The 15374-nt window shown below is 37.3% G+C and overlaps 1 protein-coding gene across 1 annotated transcript in view; it reads left to right on the forward strand.

Moving 5' to 3' along the window:
* Positions 1–8900, forward strand: part of Ndst4 (N-deacetylase and N-sulfotransferase 4) — a 269358-nt gene extending 260458 nt beyond the window's left edge. The window contains exons 13-14 of the mRNA XM_005357237.3: positions 2154–2256; positions 6323–8900. Of these exons, the coding sequence (XP_005357294.1) occupies positions 2154–2256; positions 6323–6442 (223 nt within the window). The 3' untranslated portion in view covers positions 6443–8900. The remainder of the gene's footprint in view (positions 1–2153; positions 2257–6322) is intronic.
* Positions 8901–15374: the final 6474 nt, after the last annotated feature.

The following is a 15374-nucleotide window of genomic DNA, read 5'->3' on the forward strand; positions in this document are numbered from 1 at the left end:
TGCTCAACTATGTTCATAGCAGCATTGTTTGTAATAGCCAGAACCTGGAAACAACCTAGATGCCCTTCAATAGAAGAATGGATGAAGAAAGTATGAAATTTTGAAGTTTTAACCCCAAATTCTACCTGGCTGACTGGTTGTGCTGATAGTGGGCACCGGTGTTCTCCACATGCTTGAGAAACTAGGCAGTGAACTGAAGAGGTTTCAGACATGTTGATGGCAATGGTTTCTTCTTCGGATTGGCCAAGATCTCAGATATTTGACCCACAAATCTAGAAAGAGCCTCTCATTAACAGCAAGCAGGCTGTTCCTTTGCTGAGAAGGCAAGGGAAACATTTCTGATTATGACCTTGTTCACTTTCCATGGTTTTAATTAAGTTAATTCTCCTGTTTAACAAAGAAAGTAGTGCCTGGAAAATTATACTAGCAACAGCAGAATTGTGTGGTCTACCCTTCTGTTTCTTGAAATGGTTTGTTTTCATCGACGGAAACATTTGAAACCCATGGCATCCATGAGCCTTGATGGTCCCCAAAATCAACCACACTCAGTCTTCAGCACTGGCAACCATGGCTTCTCAGCACTTTCACCTAAAACAAAAAACAAAAACAAAACCTGTGAGTCACTACAGTGTCAGTCACATGGCAGATCTCAATCTACAACTGGCTGTAATTTATATATTACACTGTTTTCTGTACTGCGTTTCCACTGGAAAGTCCCAAAGATTATGACATTAATAAAGCTATAACATCTAATGTGCTGAAGATCACATAGAAAATCCAAGTTCCCCCCTTGGTTTTCTTGTTTTTGTTTTTTGTTTTGTTTGTTTTTTTTTGTTTGTCTTTTTAGGAAAGTCATAGTGTGGTGAGTGTATGAATATGAATTATAAACTTAGTCTGTTAGACTTTAGTAAGCACAGCAATGTATTCTTCAGAAAAGGGTGGTTTAATGCTTGAATTTTATAAGTGCAAAGAGGTGGTTCAGAAACACACCAACGTCTGACTCAGGTACTCTGCCTCGGCATAGAATGGATTTCAGTGATTCCAGGTGCGTTCCTCCACACCCTTGACATTCTCTTTTAATGATTATTTCTAGGAACTGTGTTTTTGAACAGGTTACTATTAGTGCAGTGTTCTACCCAGAAAAAATGCGTACTGATTTTCTTAAAATAGCTGTGTCATGAAATTTCTCATTATCACCATGGCAAGGTGTCAGATCTATACAGATTTAAATGTGGTATCTGGCCAGTCTGAAGGTTAGACATCCCGAGCTGCGTGGCAAGTGACAGCTAGAGAGTTAAATACAGATACCACTATGAGATTCGCCGACAGGATCACCTGCCTTCAACAACAGGCAAGAAGAGGGCTACATTCCACTCACCAGCTAGAGTGCCTATGTCTCGTATCTGAAGACATTATGATGTTTTCACATTTAAAATGTTCACACATCTTTAAAATTTTTGCAAGACATAGTTATCCGTTTAAACAAAGATATTTTTAAGTAGGAAAAGTTCATTCTTTCTAAGCACAATGTGATATAATTGAATATTTTAATTTTTTTAATTATGAAAAATCTCCAAGTTCACTTGATTGATTAAATGAAATACCATAAAAACATATTAATACTATTTTGCTCCCTTCTTATTTATTTTTGAAAGTTTAAAAAATGTAACTATAGAATAGAGTACAGTATTTGTTTTTCAAATTAGAAGGCTTAATTATATTTATACTCAGACTAGTATACCTACATGAAATTCAGACTCATTAATGAAACCTATTAAATGATTATAGAGAAATCTTTTAATATATTTTGACATGGAAATCACAGTCATATACAAACAAAGTATCCAAAGGCCCTTTATATGTAGGCTGTAAGCTTTAATATTTAATCCTTTGCTTTTTTTTTGCAGATTCATAGCTAAAGCATAGAACATAACAATTTCAATATAAAATTGTGCTGCAGGTCTTTGTGCTTTGAAAGCATATAGTATAATATAGCATTTTTAATATCTCTTATCATTTCTTAAATCAGCAGAACAATTGTCGAAATGAATGAAATTAAAGCAATATGCATAGAAAAGTGTAGCTCTTTTATCTGACTGGGAAGGCTCTTTACTGAAAATGACTTGCAATTGCACATGTTTTACATATTTTAGGTTTGATCCCCAAAAGGGCTTTTGGTGTCAGCTCCTGGAAGGAGGAAAAACAAAATGCCTTGGGAAGAGTAAAGGAAGAAAATACCCACCCATGGATCCAGAGGTAATGTGTGCTTGGTTTGAATTACTTTGGCCAAAATACATTGCTGTTTGAAAACCAGGAAGAAAAAGGTGCATCTTTCTTTGCTGATCTGTCTTTGAAATTAATCGTTTTACATACTTAGAAGCTGTTAGAGAGAAAAAGAACTGATAAATGTCATTAAAATTGTTTCCTGTTGGAATTCAACTTATAATTATACACCAAAATCAACTCTTTCTCACATTGAAAGGCACTTAATAATTGTTTGGTAAACAATTTTATAAAAAAACAGTAAGTATTATTAACATGTAGTCAGTCTACATTGTTCTAGTTTGACTTTTGTTTCTGTGATAACTATCCTGACTAAAAAGCATCGGTTTTGATCCTACTTAATTTTCTGGCTTTGTGGGCGCCTAGCCAGTTTGGATGTTCACCTTCCAAGATATGGACGGAGGGGGGATCCTACTTAATTTTCTGGCTTTGTGGGCGCCTAGCCAGTTTGGATGTTCACCTTCCAAGATATGGACGGAGGGGGGAGGACCTAAGACTTACCACAGGGCAGGGCACCCTGACTGCTCTTTGGACTGGAGAGGGAGGGGGGAGAAGGGTGGGAGGAGGGGGAGAAGATGGGAGGAGGGGGAGGGAAATGAGAGGCTGGGAGGAGGGGGAAACTTGTTTTTTTTTTCCTTTTCTCAATAAAAAAAAAAAAGCAGCGTTGAGGAGGAAAGGGTTTATTTCTGCTTACAACTTCCAGGTGACGCTACACTGTAGTAATATGAGAGGCGGGGCTGCGTCCCCGGCCGCCTGCTAGCTTATGCCCCAAAATAACGACATACAGATTGTATTAATTTAAACACTGGTTGGCCCTTTAGCTCTAGCCCTTACTGGCTAATTCTGATATCCCGATCAACCCATCTCTAATAATCTGTGAGCACCGGTTTTACCGGAGAGATTTTTGCCTACCTCCATCCTGGGTCGGAGCTTCATCACATGTGCCTCAGAGAACAGAGCTATCCCCGCGGCCGCCCAGGAGCCGGGAACATGGCGTCTCTCTGAGGCGTCTGCCCCCAAGAGAAGAGCTGTCAAGTCTTTGAGCTCACTTCCTCTTTCTCCCAGCATTCTATTCTGTTTACTCCTCCCACCTATGTTTTAAGCTATGAGGCCAAGCAGTTTCTTTTTATTGCTTAACCAATGAAATCAACAGATTGATATATGACACTCCCACATCACTACACCACTGAAAGAAGTCAAGGTAGGAACTTGAAGGCAGGGGTTAAAGCAGATATGGTGGAGGAATGCTGCTTACTGGCTTGCTTTCCTTGGCCTGCTCAGCTACCATTCTTCTATAGCCCGAGCCAACATGCCCAGGGTTGTCTTTTCCCATGGTGGGCTGGGCGCCCTGGCATCAATTAGAAGTCAAGAAAATGTTCTGCAGTTGTGTCTACAGGCCAATCAGATGGAGTCAAATTCTTAGTCGAGGTTCTCTCTTACTCAGATGTCTCCAGTTTGGGCAAAGTGGCAAAAACTAACCAGCACACATTCATCTGGTGCCAGTGCAGAAGACAGAAGGATAAAATGGCTACTGAAATTCATGATGGGGTGAATAATTTAGTTAGGGTCATTGGATGAGTTAGTTAGAACAAATTAGTTAGGGTCACTAATTTGTGGAGGCACAAAACAATAATAAGCCAAACTCCAAAGGAAAAAAAATAGTGGAAATCATATTATGTGGAAAGATGTATTATATTAGAAATTGTGGATGGAAATCAGCCAGATATTGTGAGCATTTCCCCTAAGGCCAGGTAGGCAAGGGCAGTATGCATCCTTCATGTGTTGCCATGGTGATATAAGTGCCAGAAAGTCCTTAATTTACTTTTGAACTCAGTAATTTCTAAAGGGTTTCAGAAATCACTTTAATCTGCCCAAAACATCAGTGTAGCATCCCCACTACTGTAAACATCTTATTCCCCATTTGAGGTGCACACCATCTGCTTTAAGGGGAGAAACATAATGAAATGCGTGGCGAATGGTCCAAAATGAAATGTAATTGTCCTAAATCCATTTCCACAGTATACACAAAAGTTGCTATGGGAGTTTTATGAAGAAAGAAATTTATTTGTATTTAAAATGCTGAGAAGAGCTTAGGGGACTTGGTAGAATTTCTATGCAAGAGGAAAATATGTTTGATCACTATGAATATTTGCACATGAAAGTATTGATCAATTTTATGGGAAACAGAAAAAAACAGAAGAAAGTAACTTTATTGGGTAGTTTTATGAAGAATATGGCAGGAAGAAAAGCAAGTTAACAATTTTCTATTTTCCAGAAATCCGAATATATATATATATATACATATATATATATATATATATACTCATTAGTACATACGATACACACACACACACACACACTCATTCATTCATTCATCAATTTATCTAGGGTCTGGAATGATAACTCAGTGGGTAAGAGCACTGTTGCAACTCCAGCAAAGCCCCAACCTATCCAATGTCTTATTCTAGCCTTTGCAGGTACCTGTGAGAATATACACAGAAACACACACATTTACACACATGCACATAAAAATAGAAGTGATCTTGAGAGTCAAACTCTTCAGGTTTATTCGGCATTTAAAAATATAACCTGCCGGGCGATGGTGGCGCACGCCTTTAATCCCAGCACTCGGGAGGCAGAGGTAGGCGGATCTCTGTGAGTTCGAGACCAGCCTGGTCTACAGAGCTAGTTCCAGGATAGGCTCCAAAGCCACGGAGAAACCCTGTCTTGAAAAACCAAAAAAAAAAAAATATATATATATAAATATATATATATAAATATATATATATAAATATATATATATATGGCAGTCTAACTCTTAAGAGGTATTGTTTATAATAGTTTATAAAGAGAGAATTCTTGAATAAAATTTTCAAATATATGGTGTAACCAGTTATATGTATAATGTAATTTTACTCTGTAGGCTGAGACCACTCGCTCATTTCTCAACTGTTCAGACCCAAATAAAAACACAGAAACTATATAAACTACACAGTTTGGTCAATAGTTTAGGTGTATTCCTACCTATCTCTTATATCTTAAACTGAGCCATTTATTTTGTGTATCGTCACGAGTCTGTGGTTTTATTGGAAAGATTCCAGCAGCGGCATCTTTCTTCTTTGGCAGCTAGACGGAATCTCCTTGACGTCACTTACTCCCTTTCTATATCTCAGTTCAGATTTCCTGCCTGCTTTACTCTGCTCAGCCATTGGCCGAAACAGCTTTATTCATTAACCAAGCAAGTAACACATACAGAAAGACACCCCACATCATTACTCCATTATAGACAGATATGTTTTTAAAATGTTTAGTATAAGGAATAATTTTTAAATGAAATTTGTATGTTTTATCATACTTGTTCCAATACATTTGATTGAGCATTAATACGATCTCAATCTCTGCTATTATGCTTCAATATTTTTCTCAAGAAGGGGCTGATCTATTGGGAGCTCACCAAGGCCAGCTGGATTGTGACTGGAAAAGCAGGGGATAAACCCGGACTCTCTGAATATGGTGGACAATGAGGGTTGCTGAGAAGCCAAGGACAATGGCACTGGGTTTTGATCCTACTTCTTGTTCTGGTTTTGTGGGGGCCTAGCCAGTTTGGATGTTCACCTTCCTAGACCAGGATGGAGGTGGGAGGACTTTGGACTTTCCACAGGGCAGGGAACCCTGACTGCTCTTCAGACTCGAGAGGGAGGGGGAGAGGAGTGGGGGAAGGGTGGGAGGAGTGGGAGGCTGGGAGGAGGTGGAAATTTTTTTTTTTCTCAAGAAAAAAAAAATCTTAAAAAAAAAAAAAGAATATTTTACAACTCAAAATCTTTAAGTGCCATAATGGCAGTTTGCTCTCCCGGGGCACACTTGTACATCTTTATTTTATATCTATGATTTAGTCAGAATTTCTCAATGTGTAAATGAGTGATTAAAGAAAAACAGTAAATGAACAATTTGTAGATGCATCCTGGATAGGCTATTTCTAAAGTGTAATACTTGAAGAGCTAAGAGAGTCCTTCCTTTAAGTCATCTTTTTTGTTTCCAGGCCAGAACCTTCCTCTCCAATTACTACCGGGACCACAACGTGGAGCTCTCGAAACTGCTGCACAGGCTGGGGCAGCCCCTGCCCTCTTGGCTCAGACAGGAGCTGCAGAAAGTGAGATAGCACCATCGGGAAGAACGCGGCCCAGAGTCACCGTGAAGCAGAAAAAGCAAACCGCACAACTTTATCCTTTTCATACGCTTGTCAAGAGAGGAGTGTGAATAAATCTCCTTCAATGTCTTTCATAAAATGAAAACATCTGCACGCATTGGCAATTATTAGCATTAATCCTTATGTAAGGCTTTTGGAAACAAAACATGGGGTTTGTGGCACTATCCAGTTTCTCTAGTCTGGGGATCATCATGCTGCTCACTTTTTCTGTTAGCTAGCTTTCTGGACATCACATGACTACTAATGTTCTGACTATTTGCAGATTGTCAATTAAAAAATTTGAGGAAAAGATAAGAACTGCAGTGTCTATAAATGAAGTCAGATCTAAGCCACTGTCTGAATTAAGGGCTAATGTTTATAAGTATCATTTATTGGGTTCTGTTGGTCCATCTTCCCCTTGTAAGGTGGAGAGAGACCATGTTCATTGAGAGTTCCAATGAATTCCAACATGGTCTCTCAAGAGCTCCATTAAGACAGAAGTTGTGATTCTGAACCCTAGTTCAGAATCCATGTTCTACTACATTACCAAGGTTCTCACCTTGGCAGTGATGTAGCATTTATATATATTTTGTTCGTTATTCTAAAAAGGAAGAAGAAAACTTTGTTGACTAGAAATTTAAAGACAAAATTGTATTTGCAGGTCTAAATAGGCACTTTTCCTTCTATGTAGAAAATATTTCCATATCTTTAAAGCATGATGCTTCATATAGGCAACTACATCTACTATAATAAAGTTTTACTGTCCACTTTTAAATATATCTAAAAGTTAAGTTATATCCCAAAGTTACGTGTGAGAACATCACTGATTCCCTAACTTGAACCCAGTTTCATGGACATAAAACTCACAAGTTAATTTTAAGACAAGAAACGCTATTTTTGTTTTGAGTTACAGCTTCCTATTATATCTGGATTATATAAATTTGTGTTTACCAGAATTTTATCCTGTTTGTCCATGATGATCTATGAAAGTTTTGTTTATCTTTTTAGTGATACACGAAGGTAAAATTTTACCAGAACAGTTGATCAAGGTGACTTTGGGAACATTACCCACAATTCTCCCTCCTCCACAGAAATATTTCCAAAGGTTGTAAATAATACCATCATCCCCATTGTTAGAGAATTTATTCTTGCATCAATTTAATAACAGATGTGTATTTTTTATTTTTGGTTTTCAGTGGGAAGATGAATTAGACATGCACAATTGTCTATTCCAAAAGAACATTGGTGTCTTTTTGCATATTGAAAATCCAACTTGTCATCTCTATTTCTTTATTTTCTTGTTTTTCTTAACAGTCCTGCCTAAAGTCTCTTGATCTTTATCAGAAAATGTGAAATTTAATAATATAAATCACAATAATTCCCAGTTTCATTACTAGCTGTATGGATTTCATTCTCACCCTTGTTACTTATGCCAGTGTTTGACACAGTCCCTTAAAATGAAGAAACAATAATGATAATTATTTATTTAAACTAGAGCCATTTATTCACCACCTCCCTCCCACTTATATTAGAGTTTCTGCCACCTTCTTTTGTTCTGTGTGAGACAGACTATTACTATTTAGACCAGGCTGTCTTGAAATGTGCAATCCCCCTGCCTCTCCCTCTGGAGCACTGGGATCCCAAAAGTGCAATACTACACCCAGCTCTAATCATTGTTTTCCTGACCTAGAGGAAAATCTTTCCTGCACAGGGGACTAAAATGATAGTTAATAGAATGGAAAGAGGGCACTTTCATATCAAATAATATTGATATAACTCAATAACTTCCAGCTCATCATCAGATTTGGTCATGAAATGAATTTTCTGCATTTTCTCACCTTCTAATGATGTATACACATCATTGCCTCACCCACCAATATCTGAAATCAAAATCTCACCCAGGCACAACCATTCTCTTTCTTTCCTGGTTATTGCGAGCATTATGTGTATTTTTCTTGCTATGTTGGATAATGAAATGAGCAACTGTATTTAATTATTTAACAAAACTTCTAAAAGTTTGAAGGAATCCGCAATATGAAACTCTGCACTGTAACGATCTGTAAATCTCAGCTTTAATAATATTTTCCTTTTTAAGATGTCTTCCCACCTCAGGATTGGTGTCTCAGAATTCAATAGTGTCATTTTTCAGAATTTTAAATTACATCTTCAGTTTTATGCCACATAAGTTTATTTAAATACTGGAATATTTTTTATGTCCTTTAGCATACAGGAATGGTTTCTTCATTCCTTTCCAGATATTTCGGGCCTTGCCTGACTTACAAGCATAACTGTCAATTAGCTCATTTGTTAAAGGAAAAAATAATGTTTGTTTCAAATAGTAACTCCTAAAAGTTATATTATGAAAATTCATCTAAAATAAAATTTAGGTTCTATTTAATAATGACCAAACACAATTTTAAAAGTATGAAGAATGGCACTACTGTTTCACACACACACACACACACACACACACACACACACACACACACACACACACAGCTTATAGAAGTTTTCGGGGGGGGGTTGCCTAAATTTTAGCAAACCAAACTTGTATTCAGTCTTGTGCTGCTTTTTAAATCTTGCCATTTTAAGTAATACAAAATAACCTATATTCTGGACTTATTGATTGATTTATTTTAAATTACAGGCAGCACAAAATATTTATAGAGAAATAATATTCAAGTGTTCTATTTGTGGTGGTGGCAGAAAATGCTGTTTGCTTGAGGAGGCAGATGGGCTCAAAAATAACCCTGGCCGGGACTTTATAGAGAAGACTATCTAACCTAGTAGCCTGGGAATATGAGATGTGTTTTTCTAAATCAACTTTTGGAACACAGTACTGCCAGAAAACTATATACATACTTCAAAATGAGCAAATATCTGCAAATGTGTTTTGTCTTCGGAACCTAAAGAGTTTTGGGTCTCACAAACAATTTTCTTTGTTAGCAAGTGAGATACATGGGATAAGCAGAGCAAAAAACGCGACATTGACTGAAATGAAACTGTTAAAATAGCTGTTGTCACCCTAGCATAAAGGACCATGGCTGTCTCTTGAGCAGAATCTACCCTGCCGCTGGCACAGCCCCTGGAGTGATGCTGTTTCTCCTGCAGCTAGACTTTAGGCGTTAGTTGATTCCTCCTCTTCTTGTCTTCATCATTGCATACGCACTTCCTGGATGCCAAACATCAAATGCTTGTCACCCAGACTTGGGAATGGGTCCTTCAAAATCGGCATCCTCATCCCAGTCCTACCTCTCAGTAGCTGTGTGGCCTTAGATAATTTGTGGAACTTCCTTGAGCCACAGTCTTTTTTTTTTTTTTCTGTAAATTAGAGGCAATGAAGTAATTACTCTTGAGGTTATTATAGCCTCCTGGTAAGAATGTTTAGATAACAGCTCAGTGCCTGATCTAGCTGTGCTGAAATATGTTAGTCATAAAAACGATGTATAACCAATCATGACTGTCTTCTATTCCATCCAACAGGACTGTCTGTTTTCTACTCCTGCTAATAATAAAACATATATGACAAAAATATACAATGGTATCTGGTCAAACGAGAAACTATCTTCCTAATCATTGTCCCAAAGTGGAGCTGCTCTCTGGCCCACTCGGGCGAGCAGCACTCACAGTGAGGTGGCGCCCTCTCTGTTCAGATGGCTTCCCTCCTCTCCAGGGACAGCTCACCAGCGTGTCCTCACGGGTGACTTCCCTTTTATCTGTTCTTTCTCTCTCAGTCATTCTTCTTTAACCCAGTGGACACATTGCCAAAACTATCAGATCTACACCTCTAATCTCCTCAACAAAAGAGAAGATTAGAATCTTGGTGGCATATGTAAAAATATGTTATATGGAGGCATATAGAATAGTTAATGTCATCCATCTTCGATTAAAAAGTATAAGAAAATGTCCGTGAATTCTCTCCAAATCTCAACCTTAACCATCTAACGGAAGCTTTTATTCTGTAGATTAAAATACTCTATTATATGTTTATATTTTATATTTATAAGTATCAAATACCATTATTTTCTGTATTTTTTTCATTGCAGATATACAATGCATCCAAAATATATCAGCAGTCAAACAATTAAAAATGTTGAGATATTTATATTACTGTGTTTATATTGGCTCTTCAAAAATCTAGATGGCATTTGATCCCTATAACACTTAGGTGTGACTGAACACATTTCAGATATACAGGGGTCACATGTGGACAAAAGCTTTACTATCTGCCAGCACAGGTCTCAGTTCGCCTCTCACTTGCTGCTTGTTTGTTAGCCTGCTATTCATTCTCTGGCTGGGAAAGCTATTTCTACATAGAGTTTTAAGAAATGGCTAAACTTGTACCACTTAACACAGGACAGACACAATCCACAGTAGTTTACTAACTGTGTACTGTCACAGCTTAGGCCCAGGACCCGGCATGACACACAGGCCTATGAGGGGGCTAGATTTCAGAAAACAACAAGCAGGGGCTGTAGGAGGTGAATGTTGTGTTCCAAGGTGGTGACTCCTAGTTCCCACAGATGGAGGATGATGTCTGATGCCTGAATACAATGATGTGCTGGAAGGAAAGCAAAGCTACTATCAAAAATCAGTGGCTACTTCATGATACATCCGATCTGGATGGGTGTGAGCGATGAAATCTGTGCTAGTGAAGAAGGAGATGGAGCCTGAAGTGAAGTCCACTGATGTTCTCCTGATTTTACCAGGTGTCTATAAAGTCATAACAGGGAGCCTTAACTTTGTAACTCACGCCAAACTCTGAACACTGTGATATGGCAGACTAGCACCTACCTTCTTATTAACAAAGATTCTGAATGGGATCATCAGTTCTCTGTAAACTGTATCCCATACCACTGAAGAAATGGGCTTTATGGCTTGAAAATAGAACTGTATCATTCACTATTTTTAAACTTTACAATATTCTGTAAACAAAAGTTTTGTAAAATCCATAGCAAGGTCTGCGGAGATTTTTTTAAAAATATGATTTGAGGTTTTGCCTTCCAGACCTTTCTCTCTTCACATTAAAATATACATTAAAAATTCAAGTAACCATCCATTTGCATTCTCAATTACACAACAATTTTTAGACTCTAGACTTTTGTATAGGAGCTATTAAAGCATTTATTTTTGCCTCTTCCTTAATAAATTTCTTAGATGTGCCGGCATCGTTGATTCTCTAATATTTTAATCTTTGAACATTAAGCAATCAACATAGCTATGAAGATCCATTTCCCTTTCCTCCTTAATTTCTTCCTATCTTCAATAAAGCAATATTGTCTCCCAGTTCTGTAAGACTTAACGTGGACCTCTGTCTTGAAGCTTTCACTATTTTCTCAGCTCTTTAAGTATTAGGCTGTTAATACCAGGTTAATAATACAAGTTATTTGCTATGTTTAGATCATACCATCCACACACACTTGGTTCTACAATTTTTCACATACATCTACAGGATACCTTATAAAATAAGTTACCATTTCTTTTTATTAGTGTACCACATGTGCATAAGATAAGATATATCACAGAATAAGCAATATTAAGTGAAAGCATGAAATATTTTCTATCTTTTACCTGGTAAAACTTAAATACAACTTTTGGTCACATATTTGTAGAGATACAAAGTCATTCTCTAGAACACAAGCCCAGGACACATATTTGAAGAGTTTGGTCTGTTCTCTAAATGCAATTTTATTTGTAAATCCACATCTCCTAGCCAGGTTTTCTAAGAGAACATTTCTTCTCAACCTCACTGTTGAATTTGGTGAGAATTAAACATCCATAGACAGAAGCATTGGACTATTCCGATTTGTTCTTTCATATTGATTTAAAGATCTCAAAGTATTGCTTCCCACAAATCTGTTGATTTATAATCAGAACAAATCTAAGAGCTGCCTGTCTGTAATACACTGAGTAGGAAAAGGACATGGCTTTGAATTTAAAAGTTCAATCTATTGAAGAAGATAGACATTGGTGACTTGGTACTCGAACTTGAAGGCCAATAAACTTTAGACTACGTTTTCAAGGAAAAAAGCAACAATATTAATTGTTAATGAGATATTTAATACATCTGTATAAATAGAATAACGGTGCCAAAACTTCAGGCACTTTCTGATTTGAATTAAGTGGAATTAAAAATATCTTTATACAATCAGGCATATACATTCTATATACAAGTAATTTTGAAATTATTAATTATTTGCTTCTCTATTATCATTCCTTAAGTTTCACAAATGTTTTTAGAAATATAAATGACCTACCATAAATATGATACTAGCATGGCAATAAAAATACACAGCTGAAAAGGAAACAGAAAATTGTTGGCAAAGATAGAAGAGAATCACGACAATATTCTGTGCCTGCCAAAGGCCATTTCTAGTTATTAGACTTGGGAGAAAAGAGAAAAATCTTATGTAACACAGCATCAGGGAGCAGCCTCAACTACTCCTGACAGGGAAGCAAAAACAGAATCCTAGTACAAGGACCAAGACACACAGATGTACAAATTGACCTTGTGTCAAGAGAGAGAATGTTACATTGCTATATTTTTTTCTGCTTGCTGATGAAGATAGACCACAAAATCAATAACCCACAGTGGGGAGACTTGATGTCCTGGGTACACTAATCTGCTTACTTTTGAGGCTCAAACCAAGACTGATTTGCCGAAGCTACCTGAAATAATTTCTGCAGTCTGCCTTCTCCACACTGACGGCACAGACATAAATTTTCTCCTTGTAGATTCAAGCAGGAGTCTAGGCACTAAATTCTCATTGTGGAGATCCACTTTTTTCCTCTCTTGAAGGTTTCCAGAACATTTCCTAAAAGTCAGTGTTTCTTTACCCAGAAAGCCTTCATCATATTAATCCTATGCAAATGTATTATGTATATTGAGACGAAAATTATTTCAACTGAAGATGGCACTTAAGGGCGGGGTAGCATGGCAAAACTAAGAGGAAATATGACAGCAAACACAGACAAGTACTTATGTTCTTGTCACGCGTGGCACACACACATGGATCAAGCCCCAGCCTCCTCTCTCCTCGGCCATACTTAATCGATGCACATAATACATCCATTTATCAGCTATTGTACTGTTGTTTGAAAAGAGCCACCTCCTACCAGCACATTCCCACTTTTCCTCCCGAGGGTTAAGAATCTATTCAAAATATTTTCCATCAGAAGTACAGGGCAGGATAGTGTGGGAATGGGAAGGACAGCTTGTACTGAGGTATGGCCACTTCCTGATATTGCTTTGTCCACAAATCCTCTGTTTATCCTCACTGTTCTATGATTTCCTGGCATTTACACTAAAAGTGATAGTAACAGCTACCCCCAGAGTCATTGTAAGGGCTACATAACTTACAACCAGAAAGCAGCCGGCATGGAGCAACACCATGCCAGTGATTTGTATTTTCCATTGTCTCTTATAGACATCAAATTATACTTTAAAAACATATCCAAACATTTTGACTTAAGCATATTCATAAAAATGACTCCATAGTCACTAAGTGATTTTGAATGATAGCAGAGTGATGTCCTTTGTATGTTTGTATATACTTGTAAGTTCTAGTTCTGTCAAAATGTGTGTGCTGCTGTTGGCGAGACACTGCAATTTTCTGAGTCTCATTTCCTCCTGAAGAAAGAACTGGAAATTAAAAGCTAAAAATACAGCACAGTCAAGTGAAACCCAGATCGAAGATAAATGAATAAAAGATTATAATAGGAAATCACATGTGCATGCACACACACACACACACACACACACACACACACACCAAAGAAAGGATTTATTCAGTACGCTAAGAAAATGGCCTAAGTCCATCATCATGCCTGACGAAGAAAACATAAAATGGTCAGGAACTATACCTGAAGAGCAAAGGGAAAAATAAAATTTCAGAAGAAACCTGAGATTAGAAAAAAATCAATTTAGATTATTAAATTGGGTAAAGAAAAGTGTATTAGAGAAACTATAAACTCTTGAGCTTCACAATATCCTCTCACAGCTAAGAATCTAAGGTTCTGGAACAGTTCTTTAAAATATTCCACAGAAAACCATTCTTTTAATATATTAAGAGGAATCTAGAGAAAGAGATAGCATATTCTGGAAGAATTTCTGAAAATAGAACTAATTGCCCAGGCATATTTGACACTCACATATTAAACTTACTAATGCTGATGTACCTTGTGGAGTTTCAAGATGCTGTTGGAATGGGAATTCTCTCTTAAACTATTTCAACACAATTTTTTTTTTCGTCTGACATAACACTCTTTAGGGTAAAAAGTTCATGGGTTACCAAAGGTAAGACACATGTGCTACTCAACAAGATCATGTCAGAAAAGCGTGTGCTAAGCTTCGGTTCTCCTTTTATATTCATGGTTCTAAACCTAATAAAGCTTTTGATTTTAAAAGGTATTAAAATATTGTGATAAGAATATACACTCTCGCTGGTAGTGCAAACCTGCTGTTCCAGCAGTCAGGATGCTAAGTCAGAATTATGAGCTTAAGTCTAGCCAGAGCTATTTAGTTTTTTAATTAATATCAACAAAAGCCACACGAAAATAATAACAAAGAGGAATATAAGCCAAAAATTCTCTATGACCAGAAAAAACACCTGAAATTTATTATGCAATTCTCTAACAACAACAACAACAAAAGTTTGCCAACTTCTTAGCTGAAGAAGCAATCATTTTTGAATCAATATTACTTGGCTTTACATACAAGAAGCCCAATTCAAAGAAATACTGTAAAACTGCAAAGCTAAATCCTAAGAATTGTTTGTAGAGCTGGTCAAAAATATGGATGCAAGCCGGGTGGTGGTGGCACACACCTTTAATCCCAGCACTCGGGAGGCAGAGGCAGGCGGATCTCTGTGAGTTCGAGACCAGCCTGGTCTACAGAGCTAGTTCC

Source organism: Microtus ochrogaster, chromosome 21 (assembly GCF_000317375.1).
Source record: "Microtus ochrogaster isolate Prairie Vole_2 chromosome 21, MicOch1.0, whole genome shotgun sequence".
Lineage (NCBI taxonomy): Eukaryota > Metazoa > Chordata > Mammalia > Rodentia > Cricetidae > Microtus > Microtus ochrogaster.